At 45.0% G+C, this 24,952-nt stretch overlaps 1 protein-coding gene across 4 annotated transcripts in view; it reads left to right on the forward strand.

The window, feature by feature from the left end:
* Nucleotides 1–24,952, forward strand: part of DOCK9 (dedicator of cytokinesis 9) — a 1,074,749-nt gene that overhangs the window by 629,390 nt on the left and 420,407 nt on the right. For all 4 annotated transcript variants that reach the window (XM_033947591.1, XM_033947593.1, XM_033947592.1 and 1 more), the window contains exon 28: nt 22,288–22,434. In XM_033947591.1, the coding sequence (XP_033803482.1) occupies nt 22,288–22,434 (147 nt within the window). The remainder of the gene's footprint in view (nt 1–22,287; nt 22,435–24,952) is intronic.

Raw genomic sequence — 24,952 nt, forward strand, 5'->3', positions numbered from 1 at the left:
GGAAAAACTTCAATTCACACTGTTTTTTCAACTAGATTTTTCTGGACAACCCTACTGTGCAGACATAACTTGATGATTTTTGTTTGGGGGGCAATGACCTGCTCCACTCCCTATATTTTTATAGACTGTTCTGCTTCTCGATTTCATCTTGACCCAGCCCTCTATTTCCTTTCACTCACTAAAAAGCTCCAGTGTGCCTTTCCATAGCCATTTGCCCTTCTTGCAGCTTTACCGTATTTTCACGCATATAACGTCCATACGTGTATAACACGCATACGCGTATAGCGCGCGGGTCCAAACCATTTGTGTAAAAAATTTTTTATATAGCACACACACGCGTATACCGCGCATGCTGCTATAACCTCCTCCTGCTTACTCCCTCTTCTGGCCTGCGAACCGGCATCCTCCCCCCCTGCTCGCGTCACTCCCCCTCCCCCGCGATCCTACATCCCCCCCCAGCACCGCAAAGACATCGGTCGCTTACCCGATTGGGCACCGGCACCAGCACCAATGCACAGGACGTGCCAGTGCCCGAAGATCCTCCCTCGTTGGGCTGGGCTGGGCTGGGCGGTGCGAGGGAGATCTTCCCTCTTCCCTGTGCCGGGCTGGACTGGGCTTTGAGCATTTGTGCATGCTCAAAGCCTTCTGGTCTCGCTCTCTCCGAGATTCTCAGATTCAGAATCTTGGAGAGAGCGAGACCAGAAGGCTTTGAGCATGCGCAAATGCTCAAAGCCCAGTCCAGCCCGGCACAAGGAAGAGGGAGGATCTCCCTCGCACCGCCCAGCCCAGCCCAGCCCAGCCCAGCCCAACGAGGGAGGATCTTCGGGCACTGGCACGTCCTGTGCATTGGTGCTGGTGCCAGTGCCCAATCGGGTAAGCGACCGATGTCTTTGCGGTGCTGGGGGGGGATGTAGGATCGCGGGGGAGGGGGTGACGCGAGCGGGGGGGAGGATGCCGGTTCGCAGGGGGGATACCGGATCGCACTGAAAAAAAAATTTGTATAACGCACACATATAACGCGCATGCTTATACTCTGTTTGTAAAATTGTGTATAACGCGCGCATTATATGCGTGAAAATACGGTAGTTCACCTCACTTTCCATTCCACTCTCTTCTGCAGAAAGAACTTAATTTTTTGGGCAGGATTTTACTCCTCTTTCATTTGATGGCTTTCCTTGGCACGAGGCACATTCCTGTTTTCTGGGGCTGTCCTATTTCCCCATTCCCTGCACTGCAGCACTTCTCCTGGTACTTGCACCAGATTAGTGGCAACCTCCTGCCTACAGAAATTCTCTACCACATACCTACTCTGAGCCCTAAAAGTACAACAAGAATCTCAGCTTGAAATCTGAGAGATTACATGCATTTTTTTTTTAAAATTTTAGTTTTTCTATACTGCCCTTACTGGGAGCAGACCAAGGTACTTTACAGAATTAAAAACTAAATACTGTAGAAAGGAACATATGTAAGACAGGAAAGATACTTGATTATACTAACTATAATTAAAACAACAAATTATATTTGAATGGCAAAAAATATTCCAGTACCCTGGGGCATAGGAGCATACATTCATTAAGTCATTGTCTTCTGGCCTGTTTGCATGATACTGTATATGTTTGCTAGATTCTTGATATACCACTTTTCTATGGTACAACAAAAGTAGTTACATGTTACAGGAACTTTCTCTGTCCCTAATGTCCCTACTACTCCAGAAGCCATGGAGCAAGTATCCAACTCATGGAATCGAGTTGAGACCTGGAAATTGACCGCAGAACTTTATCAAGAACAGAGAGGGAAGCAAAATTTCAGCAGTTAAGCAGGAGGAAAAACAGGGAGCCAAACCAGGAAACAGATTTAGGCCCCAATGCTCAAAACTTACGTGCATTTAGGCCCCGATCCTGTAAACTGCGCCTAGTTTTAGGCGTGGTTTAGACGTCCGCATGACATAGGCTGCACTGAGCGTTGCATAGGCATCGGGTAGGCATCCGATACGTGTTCCCCAAAAAAACCACACTTTCTGATCTATACGCCAGATAGACGTCTCTACGAAGTTAGTTATATATAAAAATGCGTTTTTTACTGATTTGTTATCATTATTTCAGGATTGTAAGCTTTAACATAATAAACCCAAAGTATACATCATTAAAAGGATAATAAATAATATATTAATTTCAGTGGGAGTTGAACTGGAAACATCAGTGTGAATTTTGAAAAAATGTGACATGCTTACACACGAACCTTCATTCTAATCCGCTGTGCTAGATAATGAGCCATACAATAATAGCAATTCTGATTTGATTATACTGCTCCTTATAGATAGTGAATGGCAGTTAATTCTTCTAGGAAACAGAACAAGGTAGATCTCATTGCCCTGTTATATTCTTTTTTTTTGTTATTTCAGAATTGTATACTTCAACAGTATAAAAACAAAAAAGAGTAACAAAGTATGCCATGTTTAAAAGGATAAGTATAATATTACTTTTTCATGAGAGGTACTGATTGGGAGTTGAACTGGAAACAGCATAGAAGGGTGTAAGCTTCACACCTGTGCTACATAAAAACTTGTATAGTAATGGTAAAATTAGCTACTATAAGAAATGTAAAGCAAAGGAGTTTGAGCATCGTATAGGCTTTAGATAGACGTGGTTTAAGCTTCAGAAAGGCTTTAGCAGGATAATGCTATTTAGGCAGTCTAGGTCATCCAATGAGCTTTCTCTTGGCATCCCATAGACGTTATTTGAGAGATGTTTTTAGATGTTTCCAAAGTGATCTTTTAAATACAGTTCAGGAATTTTTATTTTGATATTCAAGACCCACATAAAGAGGACACATCCATACAAGCATATTGAATTTAAAATTGCCTAAAGAAGCAATGTTATTAGCTAATTAAAGCATATGAAAATCACAGCTTTAGATTTCTTGCTCTAAATAACATTCTCATTAAACATTGCTCCAAAGCAAAGAGAAAGCCCATAACTTCATTTGGCCAAGCTTAAAAACAGAATAAAACACAGAACAGACCTGAATGTGGCTTCTAGTTCATTGCAAATGGAGCTCTGAACTTGAATTTCCAAAATGGTGATCTCATTGTGAGATCATCAAGGTGCACCTGTTTGAGCAGCACACAGCTTTTACACATTGAGCTATACCAGCTTCCACATAGGTTAAAGTGCCTGACTTTGAATCATTGCCTTCACTTCTCAAAGCTTTTACATGAATGCATTTGACATTTGTTTAGTCTGTAGAGGCTCCCGTTACCAAATCCCCAGTGTAGCTCTATGCTTAAAAGCACTGCTTATATCATCCAAACGTCTGGGGTTCACGTCTTGACTACGGTTAGCAAATATGTAATAATCATTTTACTACCAGAAAACCTGCAAACTGTTTGGGCGTTCTTTTGCTAAACACATTTGGGTTGATCTTTATTGGCAGCAATTCTAAGATGTCTAAAGCAGCCTAGCTGAATAACAAAACATGTACCATCAAAATCATTGTTGCAAAAAAAATGGCAAAGTCCATCATCTAGACTCTCTTTCAGAGCTTATTAGGTTGTTAAAATAACTGCAAGTGATAGTGGGACTTGAATCAGTGAGCTGGAGAGGATGGGCAAGGTGCAACAAGGCACCTTAGCTTGGTGAGCTATACATGATTGCGTTTGTACTGACTGAAATTAGCATTTAGCTGAAACTCTGAGAGCACTGAAAAGTAGACAAGCTGCAAAAACATGTGAACATCCTATGCCTTAGTTACTCTATCTCACTTTTGTCATTTATTTAGTCTATGTACATTTGTTAAAATGAGTATTGTGTCAGCTGAAGTACATGAGGGAGTTGCACTTAGGGTTTTGTGATCTCTGCCACCGTGGTATCTGCCTCCGTGCCGAATTTGATTTCCAAACATGGAGGCAAGGAGAACACACTGGTGACACCCCCTCCCACCCTCCCTCACCAACCGCTGCCGCTGTCGCTGCTGCTCCTCTTCAAAGCAGCCTGCTGAGGATCACCGGCTGGCTGTAGCGAACCTCGCAGGCCGCTCTCCACCTCAGTAGCACGTTCCCTCTGACACGATCCCGTACGTCAGAGGAAGGGCAGGATCGCTTCAGAGGGAACGTGCTACTGAGGTGGAGAGTGGCCTGCGAGGTTTGCTACAGCCGGCTGGCGATCCTCATCAAGCTGCTTTGAAGAGGAGCAGCGGCAGCGATTTGTGCCGGTGGGCCAGAAGACATCAGGAAGCTGGGATGGAGGGAGGGTAAGAACGGGAGCAATACAGGCAGGCAGAGGGCTGCTTTGGGGGGAGGGGTGTGCTGGGGGACAGACAGCAATCATGCTTTGCTCTGAGAAGGGGGGGAAAAGAAGGGGGCCACGAAGCAGACATGCATTACACAACAGGGAGCCATGGGGAGAGGGTTGTGCTGGGGGGGCAGACAGCAATCATACTTTGCTCTGGGGGGGAAACAGAAAGGGGCCACGGAGCAGGCAGTCATGGCACAATAGGGGTCCAGGAGGAGAGGGAAAGGGGGCTGCTTTTGGGGGGAGGGGTGTGCTGGGGGCCAGACAGCAATCATGCTTTGCTGTGGGAGGGGGGAAAAACAGAAGGGGGCCACGGAGCAGGCAGGCATAGCACAACAGGGTGCCAGGGGGAGAGGGAGAGGGGAATGACAAACAGAAAGGAAGACAGACAGACAGACAGCGTCCAAGGAGAGAGAGACAAAAAAAGACAGACAGACAGCGGGCAAGGAGAGAGAGAGAAAGAAATAAAGAAAGACAGACACACACATCTATTCTAGCACTCGTTAATATAACGAGCTTAAAGACTAGTTATTTATATTACTTTTATCTGTTGATTTATCTGTTTGTTTTATTGTTTTCATTCCTTTTTTTTAACAGTTAGTCCAAAATTTGTACAAGTTCCACACTTGTATATTTCAAATACTTCTTTTTTTGGTATGTTACATAGCCTAGATATATCATACATTCATCTTCTGCATCACGCACATTCTGTATTCAGATTTACCTTGTATGACTCGCTGCATATTTGCCTTGTATGACTCGTTGCACATTTAACTATGTAACGCATGCTCTTCACTTATTAGAACACCACGATACACCAAATTTCATGTTCCTTTTATTTATTTTATTTATTTATTTACAATATAAGGGAAAGCCTTATATTGTAGGTATAATATTGTATACCTATAATACATTGTAGGTATAATATTGTAGATATAATATTGTATACCTACAATATAAGGGAAAGCCTTAGCCAAGCGTAAAGCCAACAACTTAGCCAGAAGTTTTCCATCTACATTAATCAAAGAAATAGGCCTGTAATTTGAAACCAACGTAGGATCTTTATTTGGCTTTGGCAAAACTATAGTTAAAGATTCTGCCATAGTACCTGTAATTCAACATTTAGTCAGTTAAGCCTGATATAAATTTAATAGATGAGGCAATAGGGTAATTTGAAATGATTTATAAAACTCTACAGTGAAACGAAACCATCACCACCCGGAGAAGATCCAACTCTAAAGGACTTCAACGCTGTTTGAAGTTCTTTCAGTGATATAGGCGCCTCCAGATTTCCTTTTATATGCTCGGGAATTTTTGGTCCCTTAATTAACTTTAAAAACTCTAAACCATCCATTCCTATATTTGAATAATGCTCAGAAGAATACAAAGATTTGTTTGAAGCAGATGCATGCAAATTTGAACTGTTTCCATGCTTCCAGTGCACTTTTTTGTAGTATGGGCTAATGTGGTCTTGTTTTCTCAGTCCAAAGATTAAGCAAACTGCAGTGTTTGTACTAATCTCAGTTTTTTATTGTTTTTAGTGGGATACCTAGGTAGACGATGTTGCAGTAGTCCAGGGTGGATAGGATCAGCGATTGCACCAGTAACCTGAAGGATGTTGTGTCAAAGTATTTTTTAATAGTCCTTAGCTTCCATAGTGTATAAAAGCATTTCTTCACTGTTAAGTTTGTGTGGTCAACCATGGTCAAGTGCGTGTCTAGTGTGATACCCAGAATTTTTATGGTTTGGAAATCGGATATTCATGGCTGTTTATTTTTAAAGATGTTCTCGTTATTTTGTCGTTGGGGCTTGCCAGGAAGACTTTTGTTTTCTCTGTGTTTAGTTTCAGTTTGAAGCTGTTGGTCCATTTTTTCAATTTCTCTCATTGTGTGTGAGAGGATATCTATAATTTCAGTTGAGATGTCATTTAAGGGGATTAGGATGGATATATTGTCTGCGTATATGTAGTGTTTTAAGTTTAATTTTTGTAGTCGGTGACCTAAGGATGCTATGTAAATTTTGAATAATGTAGGTGATAGAGGGGAGCCCTGGGGTACCCCTGACGGGTTATTCCTTGGGTTGGAGTGATTTCCATTGCTGGCTACTCAGAAGGATCTGTTTGTTAGGAATTCTTGGAACCAATTCTTTACCTTTCCCGAGATTCCCATTGCATCAAGGCACAGTAGCATGATTTCGTGGTCATCAAGGAGAAGAAAAAAGCATTCATCTCTTACAAACAATCAGGGAAACAAGACTCTAGAGCAGAGTACCTGACCAAGTGAAAAGCCGTCAAAACTGCAGTCAGGGAGGCTAAATTCCACATGGAGGAGTCTCTAGCAAAGAACATCCAGAAGGGAGATAAATCATTCTTCAGGTACATCAGTGACAGAAGTAAAAACTGGGGAAGGATAGTACGTCTTAGGAAACCAGACGGAGAATATGTGGAAAAGGACTCAGAAAAGGCACAACTATTAAATGAATATTTCTGCTCAGTCTTCACCCGAGAAGCGCCGGGGCAAGGCCCTCAGCTACAGTCAAGGGTTAACTCGGCTGACCCATTTAGTAATTTCAAGTTTACACCCAGCAGTGTCTACGGTGAACTGTCAAGGCTCAAGGTTAACAAGGCTATGGGGCCTGACAACCTACATCCCAGGGTGCTCAGGGAGTTGAGTGATATCTTGGCGGAACCGCTGTCCGCGCTCTACAACCTCTCCCTTAGTACAGGCAGCGTCCCGTTGGACTGGAGGACGGCTAACGTCATTCCACTCCACAAGAAAGGCTCAAAAATAGAGGCAGCAAACTACAGACCAGTGAGTCTCACATCAATAGTGAGCAAACTAATGGAAACCCTAATCAAACACCAATTAGACACGATCCTTAATGAGGAGAATCTACGGGATCCCCATCAACATGGATTTACTAAGGGGAGATCCTGCCAATCCAACCTGATCAGCTTCTTTGACTGGGTGACGAGGAAGCTAGATGTTGGGGAGTCCCTGGACATTGTATACCTGGACTTTAGCAAAGCATTCGATAGCGTACCACACCGCAGGTTTCTAAGCAAGATGAGTTCTATAGGATTGGGCGAGACATTGACAAAATGGGTTGGGAACTGGCTTGGAGGTAGGCTTCAAAGGGTAATGGTGAATGGCACCCCCTCTGAAATGACGGAGGTGATCAGTGGAGTGCCCCAAGGCTCGATCTTGGGCCCGATCCTATTCAATATCTTCATAAGTGACTTGGCAGAAGGACTCCGAGGTAAAATAACATTATTCGCCGATGACGCCAAGCTAAGCAATGTAGTGGGCAAAAGCACAATGGACAAAAACTCAATGCCCGACAACATGATGCACGATCTACTCCTACTGGAGCACTGGTCTAGGACCTGGCAACTCAGTTTTAATGCCAAAAAATGCAAAGTTATGCACCTGGGTAGCCAAAATCCATGCAGGACTTATACCCTTAATGGGGAGATCCTAACAAGAACGGTAGCAGAGCGAGACTTAGGGGTGATCGTCAGTGAGGACATGAAGGTTGCCAATCAAGTGGAGAAAGCTTCATCCAAGGCAAGACAAATCATGGGTTGCATACGCAGGGGTTTCGTCATCTGTAAGCCGGAGGTCATTATGCCATTGTATAGATCCATGGTGAGGCCCCACCTGGAATACTGTGTGCAATTCTGGAGGCCGCATTATTGCAAGGATGTGCTGAGGATGGAGTTGGTCCAGAGAATGGCCACCCGGATGGTCTCGGGACTCAAGGATCTCCCGTACGAGGAACGGTTAGAAAAATTACAGCTATACTCGCTTGAGGAGCGCAGAGAGAGGGGAGATATGATCGAGACGTTCAAATATCTCACGGGCTGCATCGAGGCAGAGGAAGATGTCTTCTTTTTCAAGGGTCCCTCGGCAACAAGAGGGCATCCGTGGAAAATCAGGGGCGGGAAACTGCGAGGTGACACCAGGAAGTTCTTTTTTACTGAAAGGGTAGTTGATCGCTGGAATAGTCTTCCACTTCAGGTGATTGAGGCCAGCTGCGTGCCTGATTTTAATGCCAAATGGGATCGACACGTGGGATCTATTCACAAGGTAAAGGTAGGGGAGGGTCATTAGGGTGGGCAGACTGGATGGGCCGTGGCCCTTATCTGCTGTCTATTTCTATGTTTCTATATTACTAGGTCAAACACACTGCTAAGGTCTTTGCTGAAGAGATCATAGAGATGGGTTAGGGTTAGGGTTAGTATGGAGGCTATGAACGTTTCTGTGCTATATCCTTTCCTGAAAACTGATTGATGTTCGCTGAGGATGTTAAATTTGTCTAGGTAGTTTACCAGTTGGAGGTTGACCAGTCCTTCTTGTAGTTTTGTGAAGAGGGGAATGCTTGCTATGGCTCTGTAGTTGGATGTTAGTGCTGTGGAGGTTTTCTGATCTTTGGGGATTGGTGTAATCAGTATGTGACCCATGTCTTTGTTTAGTGTTCCGTTTGTAAGGGCTGTTGTTAGCTAAGTGAATAGTTCCATTTTGAATTCTGGTGGGGCAGTTGTCATGATTTTTGGGGGGCATTCGTCAAGTAGGCAGTTTGATTTGCTGTATTTGCCAAATAAATTTAGGAATTCATGCCAATTTGGGAATTCGAAGTGGTCCCAGCTCATGTCTACTCTGGTATTCTGGTCGTAGGGTTCGAGTTAGTGGAGGAAATCGTTTGTGGGTGAGGGTAGAGTTGCTCTTAGGCTTGTGATTTTGTTTTTAAAAAAGTTGGCTAGGGCTTGGGCAGAAGGGGTGCCCTCTCTTTTTTCAGGATTCTTGTTGTATCTGTTAGTGTTTTTACTAGTTTGAACAATTCTTTGCTGTTTATTATTTCTGTACCTATTTTTTGTGCGTAGTGTTTTGTGCATTTTTCTCTGATCATATTTTTGTTTGTTTTCATTTTTTGTTTCCAGGTTGTCTTATCTGTGTCTTTGTTCGTTTTATTCCAGATTCTCTCCAGCTTTCTTAGTTCCTGTTTGTTGGTTAGTAATTCTGAGTCAAACCTTTCATTTGGTGCTCTATCTTTCTTTTTGTATGTTTGGTGAGGAGCTATTTGATGTAAGAGTTCTTTACTGAACTTTTTCCATCTTGTGGAGAATTCCTGTATTTCACTGGTTGTAGGGCGAAGCTCATAGTGGGCCCAGAATTCAGTTGGGTTTATAGTACTTAGACTGGTTAGGAAACAACTTAAAATGGAATTCTCTAATTTGGAACACAATATTAAAGACTTAGGGCTCCTTTTATGAAGATGCACTAGTGTTTTTATCGCACGCACCGGATTAATGCGCGCTAGCCGAAAATCTACCGCCTGCTCAAAAGGAGGCGGTAGCGGCTAGCGCACGCTATTTTGCGCGTTAAGGCTTTAGCGCACCTTTGTAAAAGGAGTCCTTAGAGTCATAACTGGCCTAGAAATGGGAACAGCATACTTTACAGACCCTCTATATATAAATATAATGAAATTTCCTCTCAAATGGCCAGGAAACAGTTGCTTTCTCAACAAGCTTTGTATTATGGAAATTCTTATTAGCTAATTACCTTAAAACTAAAATGAAAAGGGTAAAAATTGTAGCTATTATAGATGAGAATGGAGTTTCTCACTCTCAAAATGGAAATATCTTAAAACAATGCCATCTTGATAGGTGGCATATAAACACCTAATAAAAACTTGAAACTTCAAAGAAAACTATTCCTCCCCTTCACTTATAAGTCTCACAATGACACTTTTGTACTTCTTCCTATCACTTATATATCTAAAAAATGTCTTGTCTCCCTGTTTTACCGTGTCAGCTATTTTTTTCTTCCATTTGCATCTTTGCTTTCCTGTCTACACGACCAGCCTCTCTTAACTTTTCCAGATATTTTTGCCTGTCTTCCTCTTTCTGCAATCTTTTGTAGTTTATGAAAGCTAACTTCTTATTCCTTCCTACTCAGCTACTACTTTTGAGAACCAAAGTGGGCTTCTTTTCCTCTTACTTTTACTTACTTCCCTCATAAAAAGGTTTGTTGCCCTTATAATCACTCCTTTCAATTTTGCTCACCGCATTTCCACTCCTTCCAGGCGTTCCCATCCAGACAACAATTCCTTGACGTAAACCCCCATCCGAACAAAGTTAGTTTTTTTTTTTTAAGTCTAGAACATTTGCTTTTGAATGAGCCCTCTCTATACCCATCTTAATATTAAACCATACCATGCAGTGATGACGGGATGCCAGATGATCACCCACTGTAACATCAGAAATACTTTTCCCGTTTTGAGCACTAAGTCCAGTATGAACTAATGCTGCCCGATTCACGATTCGAATCAGTTCACCGATTTCACTTCAGGTGAATCGATTTAAAACAAAAAAAAATTGGCTTCCTGATTCGGAAACTGACCCTCTCCCATCGCTCCCTAAAGCAGGAGCAGCAGCGCTGCCTCTTGCTGGCCAGCTGCTGCCGCACCTGCTTTAGAGGGTGAGGGGAGAGGGTCAGTCGTGAAGTGCTGGTGTCCAGCTTCGCCCCTGGCCTCCCACTGGTGTCCAGCTTCCCCCCAGGCTTCCTGCGTATCCATTTACCTAATATCAGCAGCCTGCAGAGAAGATTGCTGGTGCTAGCGATCTTTGGAAGCTGCCATAAGCTTTCTGAGCTGTTTCCTCTGCCTCAATCCTGCCTCTGACGTCAGAGGAGGGGGCGGGACCACGGCAGAGGGAAGACATCTTCGAAGACCTATGGCAACTTGCAATGATTGCTAGCACTGGCGATCCTCTCTGCAGGCTGCTGAAATTAGGTAAATGGTTGCGCGGGAGGTCAGGGGGAACATGCAGGCCTTCCAGGGGGGAGGGGTACAGGCCTTCAGCAGGGATAGGCAGGCCTTCAAGGGGGGGGTGCAGGCCTTCAAGGGGGGGGGGGACAAGCCTTCAGGGGTGGTGGTACAGGCCTTCAGGGATGTTGGTACAGGCCTTCAGGAGGGACAGGCAGGCCTTTTGGGGGGTGCAGGCCTTCAGTGGGGGACAGACCTTCAGGGGGGCCCTGGTGTAGAAGTACACGGAGGGAGGGAAGAGGGGTTCAAAGAGATGTGCATATGTCAGACTTTAGGGGGAAGAAATAATGGATCTAAAAACAGAGGAGAGAGAGAGAGAGATGATGGACAATGGGATTTAGGGAGGGAAGGAACAGAAAGGGAGAGAAATTGGACACAAGGGATGGTGTGGAGGGGGGATAGAGATACTGGATAGGAAGGTAGTTGGGAAAAGAAAGGGAGAGATGGTGGACCCTGAGGTGGTGGGGAAGGAGGGAGAAATGCTGGATGAAAGGGTAGTTGAGAAAAGATGGATCTGTGGTTGGAGACGAAAAAAGGAAAGATGCCGGACCTCCAGAGGAGAGAAGGGAAACCTAAGGGGAGGACAGAGATAGAAGATGGATGGTTAGCATGGAGAAAGAAGAAAGAAGGAGACTCTAGCAAGCAAGTTATCAGAAAACAACCAGAGCCTGGGACAAACATGATTTGAATAATGACCAGACAACAAAAGGTAGAAAAAATAATTTTTTTTCTGTTTTGTGATTACAATATGTCAGATTTGAAATGTGTATCCTGCCAGATCTGGTATTAAACTGCAAGCGTGAGCTAGGATTTAACAGAGAGGAAAAGTCTTTTATGTTTGTTTATTTTGTTTACACCATAGCACCAGTGTGGTTAGGAGAAGGCAAAGGGGGTGAACAGGCTATAAAAGGGGTGAAGAGGCTTTAAAATAAACCCACCAGGATGTTTGAAGAAAAAACACCCAATTGGGCAGGAAAATCGAATTGAAAGATCGATTCAATAGGCTGAATCGAATCAAATTTTTTTTTCCTGAATCGGGCAGCACTAGTATAAACCCATCCCGCATGGGTTCCATTACCAACTGCTAGAACAGTTCTCCTTGTAGAGTATCCAGGATTTCCCTACATCTAGAAGACCCCGCAATAGGGATACCCCAATCAACATCCGGCATGTTAAAATCACCAATTAGTAAGACTTCCTCTTTTTTAGATATATTCTGAATGTCTACTATTAAATCTCTATCTTCTACCATTCCTTCTTTTCAAATTGATCCACAGTGCCTCTTCCTTGCCCTGCAGATCCTGCAATTGTGTGGCTTTGATTTCATCTAGTTTACTTCAGTTCAGGAAATTGGTTAAATCTATTATTTAAGAAATGTTTCTCTTGAATGGCAGAGCTGCTTTTATCTGCTCCCCCGCCCCGGCACCCCTTGCAGCGCCAACTTATGCTTTCCTACATCCTACAGGGGAAGCAGAAGGGATGAGCATGGGAGATGAGCTCCGCCTCCTGATGCCCCTTGCAGTGCCAACTGTTAAGAACATAAGAACATAAGAACATAAGCAGTGCCTCCGCCGGGTCAGACCATAGGTCCATCCTGCCCAGCAGTCCGCTCCCGCGGCGGCCCAAACAGGTCACAACCTGTCTGAATAACCAGAAGGGGCCCCCTTGCCACCTTGGTTTCCCATTGAAGTCCTATCTTCCCATCGAAGTCCTAACCCTCCGGTCTTGCACATTCACGACTTGGTTGGGTTTCCATACTTATTACCTGGTTAGCTTTCTATACTTGTATTACATCCCAGCACCTCTCTCAGTATCCCACGATCCCTTTATCCCTCAGGAATCCGTCCAATCCCTGTTTGAATCCCTGTACTGTACTCTGCCTGATCACTTCCTTCGGTAGCGCATTCCAAGTGTCCACGACCCTTTGGATGAAAAAAAACTTCCTTGCATTTGTTTTGAACCTATCTCCCTTCAGTTTCTCCGAATGCCCCCTCGTACCTGTTGTCCCCTTCAGTCTGAAGAATCTGTCCCTATCCACCCTCTCTATGCCCCTCATGATCTTGAAGGTCTCTATCATATCTCCCCTGAGCCTCCTCTTTTCCAGAGAGAAGAGCCCCAGCCTATCCAACCTCTCGGCGTATGGGCAGTGTTCCAGTCCTTTTACCAGTTTCGTTGCTCTCCTTTGGACTCTCTCAAGTACCGCCATGTCCTTCTTGAGGTGTGGCGACCAATACTGAACACAGTATTCCAGATGTGGACGCACCATCGCTCGATACAATGGCATGATGACTTCCCGCATCCTGGTTGTTATGCTCCTCTTTATGATGCCCAGCATCCTGTTGGCTTTTTTCGAGGCTGCTGCGCACTGCGCAGATGGCTTCAGTGATGCATCCACCAGCACACCCAAGTCTCTCTCTAGACTGCTGTCTCCCAGCAATGCCCCCCCCCCAATTTGTAGTTGAACAACGGGTTCTTTTTCCCTATATGCATGACCTTGCATTTTTCCACGTTAAAGCGCATTTGCCATTTGTTTGCCCAGTCTTCCAGCTTGTCCAGGTCCCTTTGCAGGTCCTCACACTCTTTCCTGGACCTAACTCTGCCGCACAGTTTGGTATCGTCTGCAAATTTTATAACCTCGCACTTTGCCTCCTTTTCCAGGTCATTGATAAATATGTTGAAGAGTAACGGCCCCAGCACCGATCCCTGTGGCACAAGGCTCGTGACTCCCCGCCAGTCAGAATATTGGCCCTTTACTCCGACCCTCTGCAGTCTACCCGACAACCAATGCTTGATCCATCTGTGCACATCCCCTCCCACCCCGTGGTTCCACAGCTTCCTAAGCAGCCTTTCATGTGGCACCTTGTCGAAAGCCTTTTGAAAATCGAGGTAAATGATGTCTATGGGTTCCCCATTGTCCACCCGACTGCTTATTCCCTCAAAGAAGTACAAAAGGTTCGTTAAGCATGACCTTCCCTTACAGAATCCGTGCTGGCTTGTTCTCAGTAGGCCATTTCTCTCGATGTGCTCGCAAATACCATCCTTGATCATAGCTTCCACCATCTTCCCTATAATTGAAGTCAGGCTCACCGGCCTGTAGTTGCCGGGGTCACCCCTCGATCCCTTCTTGAAGATAGGTGTGACATTCGCCAGTTTCCAGTCCTCTGGTACCTCTCCAGTTTTCAAGGATAGGTTGCAAACATGCTGGATTGTGCCCGCTATTTCTTGTTTTAGTTCCTTCAGAACCCTTGGGTGGATCCCGTCTGGGCCTGGCGATTTGCTGCATTTTAACCTGTCTATCTGTTTGAGGACATCCTCCTTACTTACCTCTATGTGTTCCAATTTTTCAGCCTGTTCCCCACTTATGAGCTCCTCTGAATCCGGTATGTTAGATGTGTCTTCTCTTGTGAAAACCGACGAGAAGAACGTGTTCAACCTCTCAGCTACCTCTTTATCCTCCTTAATCACTCCCTTCTTATCCCCATCGTCCAACGGCCCCACCTCCTCTCTCGCTGGTCGCTTCCCCTTTACGTAACTGAAGAATGCCTTGAAGTTCTTCGCCTCCCTGGCCAGCCCCTCTTCGTAGTTCCCTTTTGCTTTTCTAACCTCCCGGTGGCATTCCTTTTGGCATTTCCTGTGCGCCTGGTGATTTTCCTCCGTTGGGTCCTTTTTCCATCTCCGGAAGGATACTTTTTTGTCATTTATTGCCCTCTTTGCTTCTGTTGAGATCCAAACCGGGTCCTTTGATTGCTTGTTCTTGCCGCCTTTCTTGAAACTGGGGACATACATTCTTTGTGCTTCCTGCAGGGTGTCCCTGAATAGGGTCCAGGCGCTTCCTACAGTCTCCATCCTAAGGATGTTTCTGAGCTTCCTCCCCACCATTTCCCTCATAGCAGCATAGTTCCCTTTCCTGAAGTTGAGCGCAGTTGTTGCGGTCCTCCTTACTGTGGGTGTCCCCCTTTCTAATGTGAATCTGATCGCATTGTGGTCACTGTTGCCTAGTGGTCCTCCCACTTCTACCCCTCTTGCAGGCCCCCCTAATCCGTTTTAGGATGAGGTCAAGAGTAGCATTCCCTCGCGTCGGTTCCCTGACTAGTTGCTCCATGAAGCAGTCCCTCACAGCTTCTACAAATCCCGTTTCCCTAGCGCAGTTGGAGTGACCCGTACTCCAGTCAATCCCCGGGTAGTTGAAGTCCCCCATCACTGTTACACTTCCAGTCCTGCATTCTTGTCTCAGTTCAGCTTCCAAGTCGTGTCCGACTCCTTCCTTTATCTTTATGTTGTTTGTCCTTTATCTTCAGGGCAGATCTGCTGTTGCTGGGAGCTGCCACAGCCCAGCACAGTCAAGTGGCTGCAGGGAAGGCAAAAGGGAAGAGCGTGGGAGACGAGCTCCACCTCCCGACACCCTTTTCAGCGCTAACTTTTGATTTGCATCATTCTTCTGGGCAGCTCCATCGTTGCCTGGAACCGCCTCAGCCCATCCTAGCCCAGCAGCTGCAGGGAAGCAGAAGGGAAGAGCATAGGAGACGAGCTCCGCCCCCGACGCACCTTGTGACGAACAAAACCAAAAAGAGCTCAATCAGTCAGGAATTACAGGCAGCATAACAGGCAAAACAACAAACAGTCAAAATACTCAGTCAAGACAACCCTCAAGATGAAGCCCCCTCTTATTCCTATACTTTCTCTCCTATGCCTCTCCACCCTCACAGCCTTACACAACTTATTCCCCAACAATAACACCAATCCCCCATGGAACTACAAGCAACGAAGACCCAGTCCTCCAGAAACTAAAAAACCATTTGACAGAATACATTGGACAGTCTCGGCATATCCTTCCCATACTCTGGAACAAACAGAATCACAACAAACACCAAAAACAAATGAATCCTAAACCCCTCAACAACCCATTACCTACAAAATGCTCAACAAAACCTAACAAAATCACCATCTCCTGCATATACTAGATTAGGGGATAAACAAGCTTTTCATCCTAAACGATCTACTATATTTTTTTGCTCCATAAGACGCACCTGACCATAAGACGCACCCAAGATTTAGAGGAGGAAAACAAGAAAAAAATTTCTCAACCAAATTCTCCCTGCCAGGCTCTGCACCCAAACCCACACTCATTGCCAGGCTCTGCACCCTGTCCCCCCTCTGGTGGTCTAGTGGTTGGCCAGGACAGGGCACAGAGCAGATCAGGACAGGGGACAGGGCAGGCAGGCCTAGTAGCCTAATGACAGACAGGCAGGCAGGCCTAATGGCAGGGCAAGGCAGGCAGGCCTAGTGGCAGGGCAGGCATGCAGGCCCCCCAACCGGAGGCAGGCAGGGTCCCCCTTACCTTAACTCCTCCGGCGGTCCAGCACTGTAGGGCAGGAGCTTTCAGCCTCCTGCCTTTCCATCTAGCTTTCTCCCCAGTTGCAGAGTCAGAGCGGTAAGAAGGCAGGCGCAAATTTTTTGCTTCTTGCCTTGCCGCTCTGTGAATGACGGTCCAGCGCTTCAGGGCAGGAGCTTTCAGCCTCCTGCCCTTGTCTCCTGCTTTATCCCCCAAGTGAGAACTGGGGCAGTCATTCACAGAGCGGCGTGGGACAAGGCAGGAAGCGAAAAATTCACACCTGCCTGCTTGCCGTTCTGCCGCTGCCAGTGCGGCTAGGGGGGAGAAAGCAGGAGATAATTGCAGGAGGCTGAAAGCTCCTGCCCTGCAATGCTGGACCGCCATTCACAGAGTGGCAAGGCAGGAACCGAAAAACTTGTGCCTGCCTTCTTGCTGCTCTGACTCTGATGCTGCCGCTGGGGAGTAAGCCGGATGGAAGGGCAGGAGGCTGAAAACTCCTGCCCTACAGCGCTGGACCGTCAGACTGCCGGACCGCTGGAGAAATTAAGGTAAGGGAGGGGGTTTAGTTAGTATTCGCTCCATAAGACGCACCCTTATTTCCATCCACTTTTTTTGGGGGAAAAAAGTGCATCTTATAGAGCGAAAAATACAGTAATCACATCTAATGATATTGCTCTGACATTCATCACAGAAACATGGCTGAAAGACCACGAAAGCCCTGAACTCCCGCACCTCTGCCCACAGGGTCACAACATTCTTCATCTTCCCAGAAAGCTCAAAAGAGGAGGTGGCCTGGCAATAATCTACAAAAACTCATACACCATCACCGAGACTGACTCAAGCTCCCAACCTGACCTAGAATACATCACCTGCAAGCTTGAAAGCAAGCACAACCTCGCACACAAGAACATCGGAATCCTCCTACTCTATAGACCCCCAAGCACCAATTCAGACTCCATCACAAAAACGATGGAAATAATAACAAACCTCATTTACCACATGACAAAACTACTCATACTCGGTGACATCAACCTACCCCTTGAATCTTCAGAAAATAAAGAAGTCACTAAACTCAAGTCTCTCATCGAGGACTGCCAAATCACAATCATATCTTCAGGCCCCACCCATGAAAAAGGCCATTCCCTGGACCTGTTTGCATCCTCTCCTCCTAACCTAGTCAGCAGGGCGAAATGGTCCCATGGACAGATCACTTTCTCCTAGAATTCTGTCTAAACCTAACTGACATAGGCCTGAACTCCAAAGCCACAAGATTAGTCCACAGGAAAACAAGACCTGATTCTTCTGGAACATAGTTTCAAAATCCCTCCCTCCCCATGAATAACACCACCTCAATGATAACTATCTGGAACAAAATCATAGCCAAAAACCTGGACACAGTATCCCCCCTCCATCCACGCATAATAAAATCAAACCAAACCTCGCCCTGGTTTACGGAGTCCTTAAGACTAGACAACAACTATGCATATGTCTAGAGAGGAATGGAGGAAAAACAAGACACCAGAACACAATGAAGAGCAGCCATAAATAAATAAATATAAGGACAATATATCTGAAACAAAGAAAACTACTACGCTAGTAAAATAGGAGGCAACATAACCGACAGCAAAAAACTAACGTCTAGTAGAGGGGTCTCAAACACGCGGCCCGCGGGCCCCATGTGGCTCTCCAGGTCTATTTTGCGGCCCGTGGTCTGGACGCGATCAAGACAACATTTCTCTTCCCCCTTCCCTTCCTTTTAGAGCAGCAGCTTGTCTGGCCGGCTCAGTCCATCGTTCCTTTCAAAGCCGCGGGTTGGCAGCTCCTCGCGCTATCCACTCCTGCATCGGAAACCTCTCTGATGTCACAACATCAGAGAGGCTTCAGACACAGGCACGGATCTCGCAAGGAGCCCTCACCCGCGGCTTTGAATGGAAAAATCAACTGAGCCGGCCATACACGCTGCTGCTCCACAAGGAAGGGAACGGAAGGAGGGGAAAGAGAAATGCTTCTGCTGCATAGGAAAGGGGGACCCTAGGGAAATGCTTCTGCTGCTGCTGTACAGGGAAAGGGATAGGGAGGGAAAGGGGAAGAGAAATGCCTCTCCTGCACAAGAAAGGGGAAGGGAAATGCTGCTGCTGCACAGGGAGGGGGAGGGAAAGGGGAAGAGAAATGCTTCTGCTGCACAGGAAAGGGGGAAGGGAAATGCTTCTTCTGTTGCTGCTGCACCCAATTGGGGAAAGAGGGAAGGAAGGAGAAGGGAGAGGAGAGGAACAAGAGAAGCCAAGTTCATGGGAGGGAGGGAAGGAAAGGAGATATCAGACCATGGAATGGGAGGGAGAGATGCCAGGGCATGGGGGAAGGGAAGGAAACAGATGCCAGACCAGGGGAAAGGAAGGAAGGAGGGAGGGAGAGAAAGGAAGGAAAGAGATGCCAGGCCATGGAAATAGGACGGAAGAAGAGAGAGATAGGAAGGGAAGGTAAGACATGGAAACGTAGATTTTGAAAAGAAAGCAGAAAAATTGAACATTAAGTTAATGCCAAAGATGGATGCAAGGCAGAACGTGAAGACGGAGAGAAAAGCAGTCAAAGGACAAGAAGGCCCTGGAAACATAGTTGAAAGTACAGAAAAATTAAGTCACCAGACAACAAAGGTAGGGAAAATGATTTTATTTTCAATATAGTGATTGAAATGTGTCAGTTTTGAGAAAGAAAAGATATTAAACTTTAAATGTGAGGGCTGCAGAAAAATAGAGTACTTGGAGGGCCGCAGAAAAAATAGTTAATGTCTTATTAAAGAAATGACAATTTTGCATGAGGTAAAACTTTATAGTTTATATATCTTTCCTTTTATCTGTTAAAGGAAAGTTTTATAAACTAAAAAGAGTTTTACCTCATGCAAAATTGTCATTTCTTTAATAAGACATTAACTATTTTTTCTGTGGCCCTCCAAGTACCTACAAATCCAAAATGTGGCCCCCACAAAGGATTTGAGTTTGAGACCACTGGTCTAGTACGACAACTGACATCCCCTCCAAACCAAGAATCTGCAACCCTCTCCAATAAAATCTCAGCCCAAGAACTAGCAGATTTCTTTCTCAATAAAGTCAAGTTGGTCCAATCGGAAGTTGCTAAGGCAGCCACAACAAACACTTCCCGACCCGACTATACGGAATATACTGAACCCATAAAAGCTGACCAGATCTGGTCTTTATTCACCAACCTTTCCATCCCTGACACCAATAGACTATTATTAAAACTAGCCTTATGAAGCAGCCCCCTTGACAACAGTCCTCCATACCTTCTCCGCATCACATCATTAGTTGGCTCACCAACCTACTAAATAGTTCCCTGAACCAAGGCCATCTACCCAAAGAAATGGGCAAAATAGCCTTAACCCCTATATTGAAAACAGCCCAAGCAGACCTCTGCATAGCATCCAACTACAGACCGATTGCTTGCATTCGGATCCTCACTAAAATCCTTGAGTCCCATGTCAGCAAGCAGCTAGCTTCATACATAGAGCAACACTCATGCCTCCATACATCCCAGTACAGCTTCTGGAAAAAGCACAGCACCAAGCTCCTCATCATCACTCTAACCACTAAAATCGAACAGTTGCTAATACTGCTTCAATACTGCAATACTGCTTCAATTTGATACCTCCGCAGCCTTCGATTCAGTGGACCACCAATTACTCCTAACCAAACTCTCAGAAATCGGAATAACAGGGACAGTATTAAAATGGTTCGCCGACTTCCTACAAAATCATGAATACTTGGTTAAAAGGCAAGAATCATACCCCAACCCTTGGAAGGCAATCTGTGGCGTCCCTCAAGGCTCCCCATTATCCCCAATCCTATTCAATTTATTCATGAGCTCATTGGGACACATCAAAATGGAAGATGAAACTGTTCTATCTTATGCCGATGACATTCTCCTTCTAATACCCATAACCAAAAACTATCCTAATATTGCCGAAAAGTCTCAAACAATATAGATAAAATTCAAACCTGGGTAACGAAGAACAAGCTGAAACTTAACGCCACTAAAACCAAAGCCATTGGTTTCCACACCCCACAACAGAATATCATTTCTAACCTCACTCTTCCATCAGGCATCGTTCTCATCATGGAAAAATCTACCAAGGTATGAGGATGCATCTTAGACGATACTACATAAGAACATAAGAAATGCCTTCACCGGATCAGACCTAGGTCCATCTAGTCCGGCGATCCGCAGACGCGGAGGCCCATTTAGGTACTCCTTTATGGAGACCCAGATTTCCCGTATCCCTCAATATGATTAGCAAGAAGGTATGCATCCAACTTGCGTTTGAAACCCAGAACAGTAGTCTCCATCACAACCTCCTCCGGGAGAGCATTCCAAGTGCCCACCACTCGTTGTATGAAACAGAACTTTCCGACGTTAGTCCTGAACCTGCTGCCGCTCAGTTTCAGGCTATGACCTCTTGTCCGTGTCACATCTGAAAATGTTAGTAATGCTGATTCCTGGTCTATTTTGTCAAAACCTTTTAATATTTTAAAAGTCTCTATCATATCCCCTCGCAGTCTTCTCTTCTCGAGGGTGAACAGTCCCAGTTTCTCGAGGCGTTCTCTGTAGCTCAAATTCCCCATTCCTTTGACTAGTTTCGTGGCTCTCCTCAGAATGGAACCACAAATTTCTAACCTTTGGAAAAAGACCATCCACACCATGCATCAAATGCGACTCACAAGACCATACTTCCATCCACACCATTTTGCTCTGATCGTTCAGATGATGGTCCTACCTCAACTGGACTATTGCAACTCCGTCTACCTTGGCATCAACACTACTCTCATCCGCAAACTGCAATTCATCCAGAACACAGCCGTTAGACTAATCTACAAATTAAAGAAATTTGATTCAATCTCAACCTTCATCAGGCAACTACATTGGCTCCCAATTTCATCCCGGATAATTTTCAAATCGTCATGTACACCCCCCACCCTCCCTCTGCTGCATGCTCTACTTTGCAAAAGGGAGAGCAAACAATCACAACAGTGATTTACACCCCCTCCCTACCAACTATTATACTTGCCAATACAAACTATACAAAATAAAAAGGTGAAAACCCATGACTAATGTAATTCACTGAAAAGTGAAAATGCCGCTGTACTTCACTACATGTGTGAACAGTAAAAAAGGCAGCAGTACACGAGCATAAAGGGAAAATGATGTTAGATTGGTTGGGTGTGTTATTACCTGCGAGTATCCTAACATTTCAAGCATTGTAAAAATCACTTTAGACAATCTTGATAATTTATGTTCAGATTGGCTTTCTTAATTAGTTGTGAAAAGATCCTTCAAGAGTTAAGTGGTGGTTGCTTAGAGGAATGTAAAAGCTTACCAATGAGATTAGGAATATTACCTTATTTCCCCATATATAGGCTGATGTCGGCCATTCAGCAGGTGCCCTGCACCACCGTCCAGGGGGCTCCTGAAAAGGTACCGGGGGTGGGATAGGTGAGAGATGATTGACAAAGGCAGGGGAAGTACCGGAAGATAAGCCGCGGCTAATACCATTGGGCGGCTTATCTTCCGTTTTTTTAAACATAGGGAGCCCGTTTCTGTGGCCTATACATGGGTGCGGCCTATATGCGGGGAAATATGGTATTAGTTTATTGAAGCCTGCCCCACCCCATTTGCCTGTTGTCCACAGTATTCCTGCAAATAGGTAAATAACTATTTTTCCATGAGTGTTAAGTCTAACCAGAATTTTTTGTTGTACATTTGCCACACAAAATTACTACTTTTCCTCATTAAAATCCATGTTTTTATTGTGAATAACTTTTTTTTTTTTAGTTGTTAAGAAACCAAAGATTTCCTGCATCTTACCACCATGCCGTGGAAACACTTGTTAACATGCTGATGCCACACATTACACAAAAGTATAAAGAGAATCCAGAAGCTTCCAAAAATGCTAACCATAGCCTTGCAGTCTTCATTAAGGTATGTAAACATAAATAACTGACTTCTAATTGTATTAGTTTACTTTAAATTTAAATTGCTTTCTATCAAGCTAAATATTGCAAATGAGTTTACAGTGTTCGGTACTTACTGTACCTGAATGTAACTCACCTTGGAGTTCAATTGAATAAGGTGTGAATGAAATGCAAATTAAAAAAAACAAATGACTAGACCAGACATTGGCAGCCCCTGGCTGGCATGCTTCTCTTTTCCACTTGTCAGCATTGTGAGGGTTTAATGACTTTACAAAATGTGCAAAGTTTTGAAATACAGGTTTACGAATATAATTTGTTCTAGAAGCATGCTCGTAAACCAAATTACTTGTATATCAAAGAGAGTTTCCCCATATGAAGTAAGGGAAACTCGCTTGATTGGTTCCACTTCCTCCCCCTGGCCACCGGCGCTGCTTCACCCCACCCCACTACACTACATCCCCCACCCCACTACACTACATCCCCAAAAGACCTCCCCACCCCCGAGGCTATTGGTGCACTTCCACATCCCCCCCCGCTCACAAACGCCGCCCCCTGCGAACCGACATTGCTCCCCCTCGCAAACGCCCGCCCACCCAAACTGAAGCCTTATCCCCATCTGGCACTGGCACGCAGCACCAACCCACAGGAGGTGCCGGTGCCCGAAGATCATGCTGCTTGCAGGACTGGTCTTGAGCATCTGCGCATGCTCAGGGCCTTCTGGCTCCCGCCTCTCTCCAACAAGGACAAACACCATCACCTTCTCTCAATGTTTTAAGATATGACCTCATAAAATCCCTTCTCCCTCTCCCCAAGTCAATTAATTTCCAGTCTCTTTCCTACCAGCATTCAAATTTGTGACCAATGGACTTACCTGCCTCAGTCGCCACAAGCCCCAGCCAATCAGGACCCACTATAAAAATAAACTGTAGACCTCAGAGCACATCCTGAAGAAAGCCACAGATTATGGGCTGAAATGTCAGTTCTACATACCCAGATGTAGCAAGACCTTGAAAACTCAACAATCATTGATAAATACATTAACATTTTTAATATTGGGGAGTGACGCTTTTATATTTATATACAGTTTGCTTACAAATTAATTTGCCTGATAGCAACTAGTAGCAAAAATTTGCATAAAAATTTGCCTGTAGCCTTAAATTTGCATAAAAACCCAAGCCTTAACTTTGCTTAACTTGCTATTACATTGGTGTTGCCATTAAAGCTGCACCCCTCTCTCCATCAAACATCACTCCACAGGAGGCTTCTCACCAAGTTTCAGTACCATTTCATCAAAGTCTAGAGTCACATCTCACTGGAAGACTTGGTTCCCAATTTCATGTGACACTGACCTGTGCCTTGGCATTTCCCACACATTTGCTTTCAATGATGGCAAGAAGGTTACTTATTTAGTTTCTACCCCCTTCATTTGCCAGATATTCCATGCTGTTTATCTTCCTGATCTTTCCCACCACATACTGCAAAGGGTCATACTGCCAAGGGTCAGCATGTAGTCCTGGCTCGTGATAGCCAACACACATCTTTTTCTAAATTTTTTTTAAATTAAAACTTTAAACAAAAAAACAAAACAAGTAATATAACTTGTACAGAAAATCAGACACCACAGATAATATCCCTTAAGAAAGATCAAGTAGTGGCAGATTCCAGTCCTCAAAATTGGTTACCAGGATGGAGAAGTCCACGACAGCACCCAGGCAGGTCCAGTCCACCCGGGAGCTGCTGGAATCATAAGGAAAGATGCATCTGGTGGCAGGAGAGGTAGCTCTACCTCCCAACATCATTGGTGTCATCTGGTTATCAGCACAGAGAGGGTTGTAACAGCACCCAGGCAGCTCCAGTTCACTCAGCAGCTGCCTGAAACATAAGGAGAACTGCACATGGTAACGTCACTCTCTTTCCCCCCCCCCCCCGCCCACACACACATACTGAACAACTGGTTACCAGCATGGAGAGGGCTGTGACAGCACCCAGGCAGTTCCAGTCCACCTGAGAATTGCCCAATGCATAAGGAAAGTGCATCTGGTGGTGGGAGAGGTAGCTCCACCACCCAGAGTTTTCAGCGGCACATCACTGGTTGGAGCAACACCTAAGGCGCAAGCCAAAGGCACACTACTTAGGGCAGTAATTTGTGCAGCAACAAAATCTCACTAACCATGAACCTAGGCTCCAAAGGAACTATGGGAAAATGCAACCAAACATGAAGGAATTTTCATCATTTTTAACCACCAAACACAAGACAAGAATCTTGAAAGAACATACAACATACAACAAATAGTGTAATCCCTGTTCCAGTAGTCGTATAAATAATAGCAGCACCCTCAGCTTACATTATATAAGAAAGCTGGAGGGCATACAAGAAAGCTGGAGGGCATACTCAAGGATAAAAGAAAACAGACTTAAAATGACCCGAGCAAAATGCAGTGGATATTGCTTATGGCTGCTCCAAACAATCAATGATATTCCTGTCATATCTGAATTTAAAAAACCAAGGCCAATTACTAGGTTCA

This window comes from Geotrypetes seraphini, chromosome 6 (genome assembly GCF_902459505.1).
Source record: "Geotrypetes seraphini chromosome 6, aGeoSer1.1, whole genome shotgun sequence".
Classification (NCBI taxonomy): Eukaryota; Metazoa; Chordata; class Amphibia; order Gymnophiona; family Dermophiidae; genus Geotrypetes; species Geotrypetes seraphini.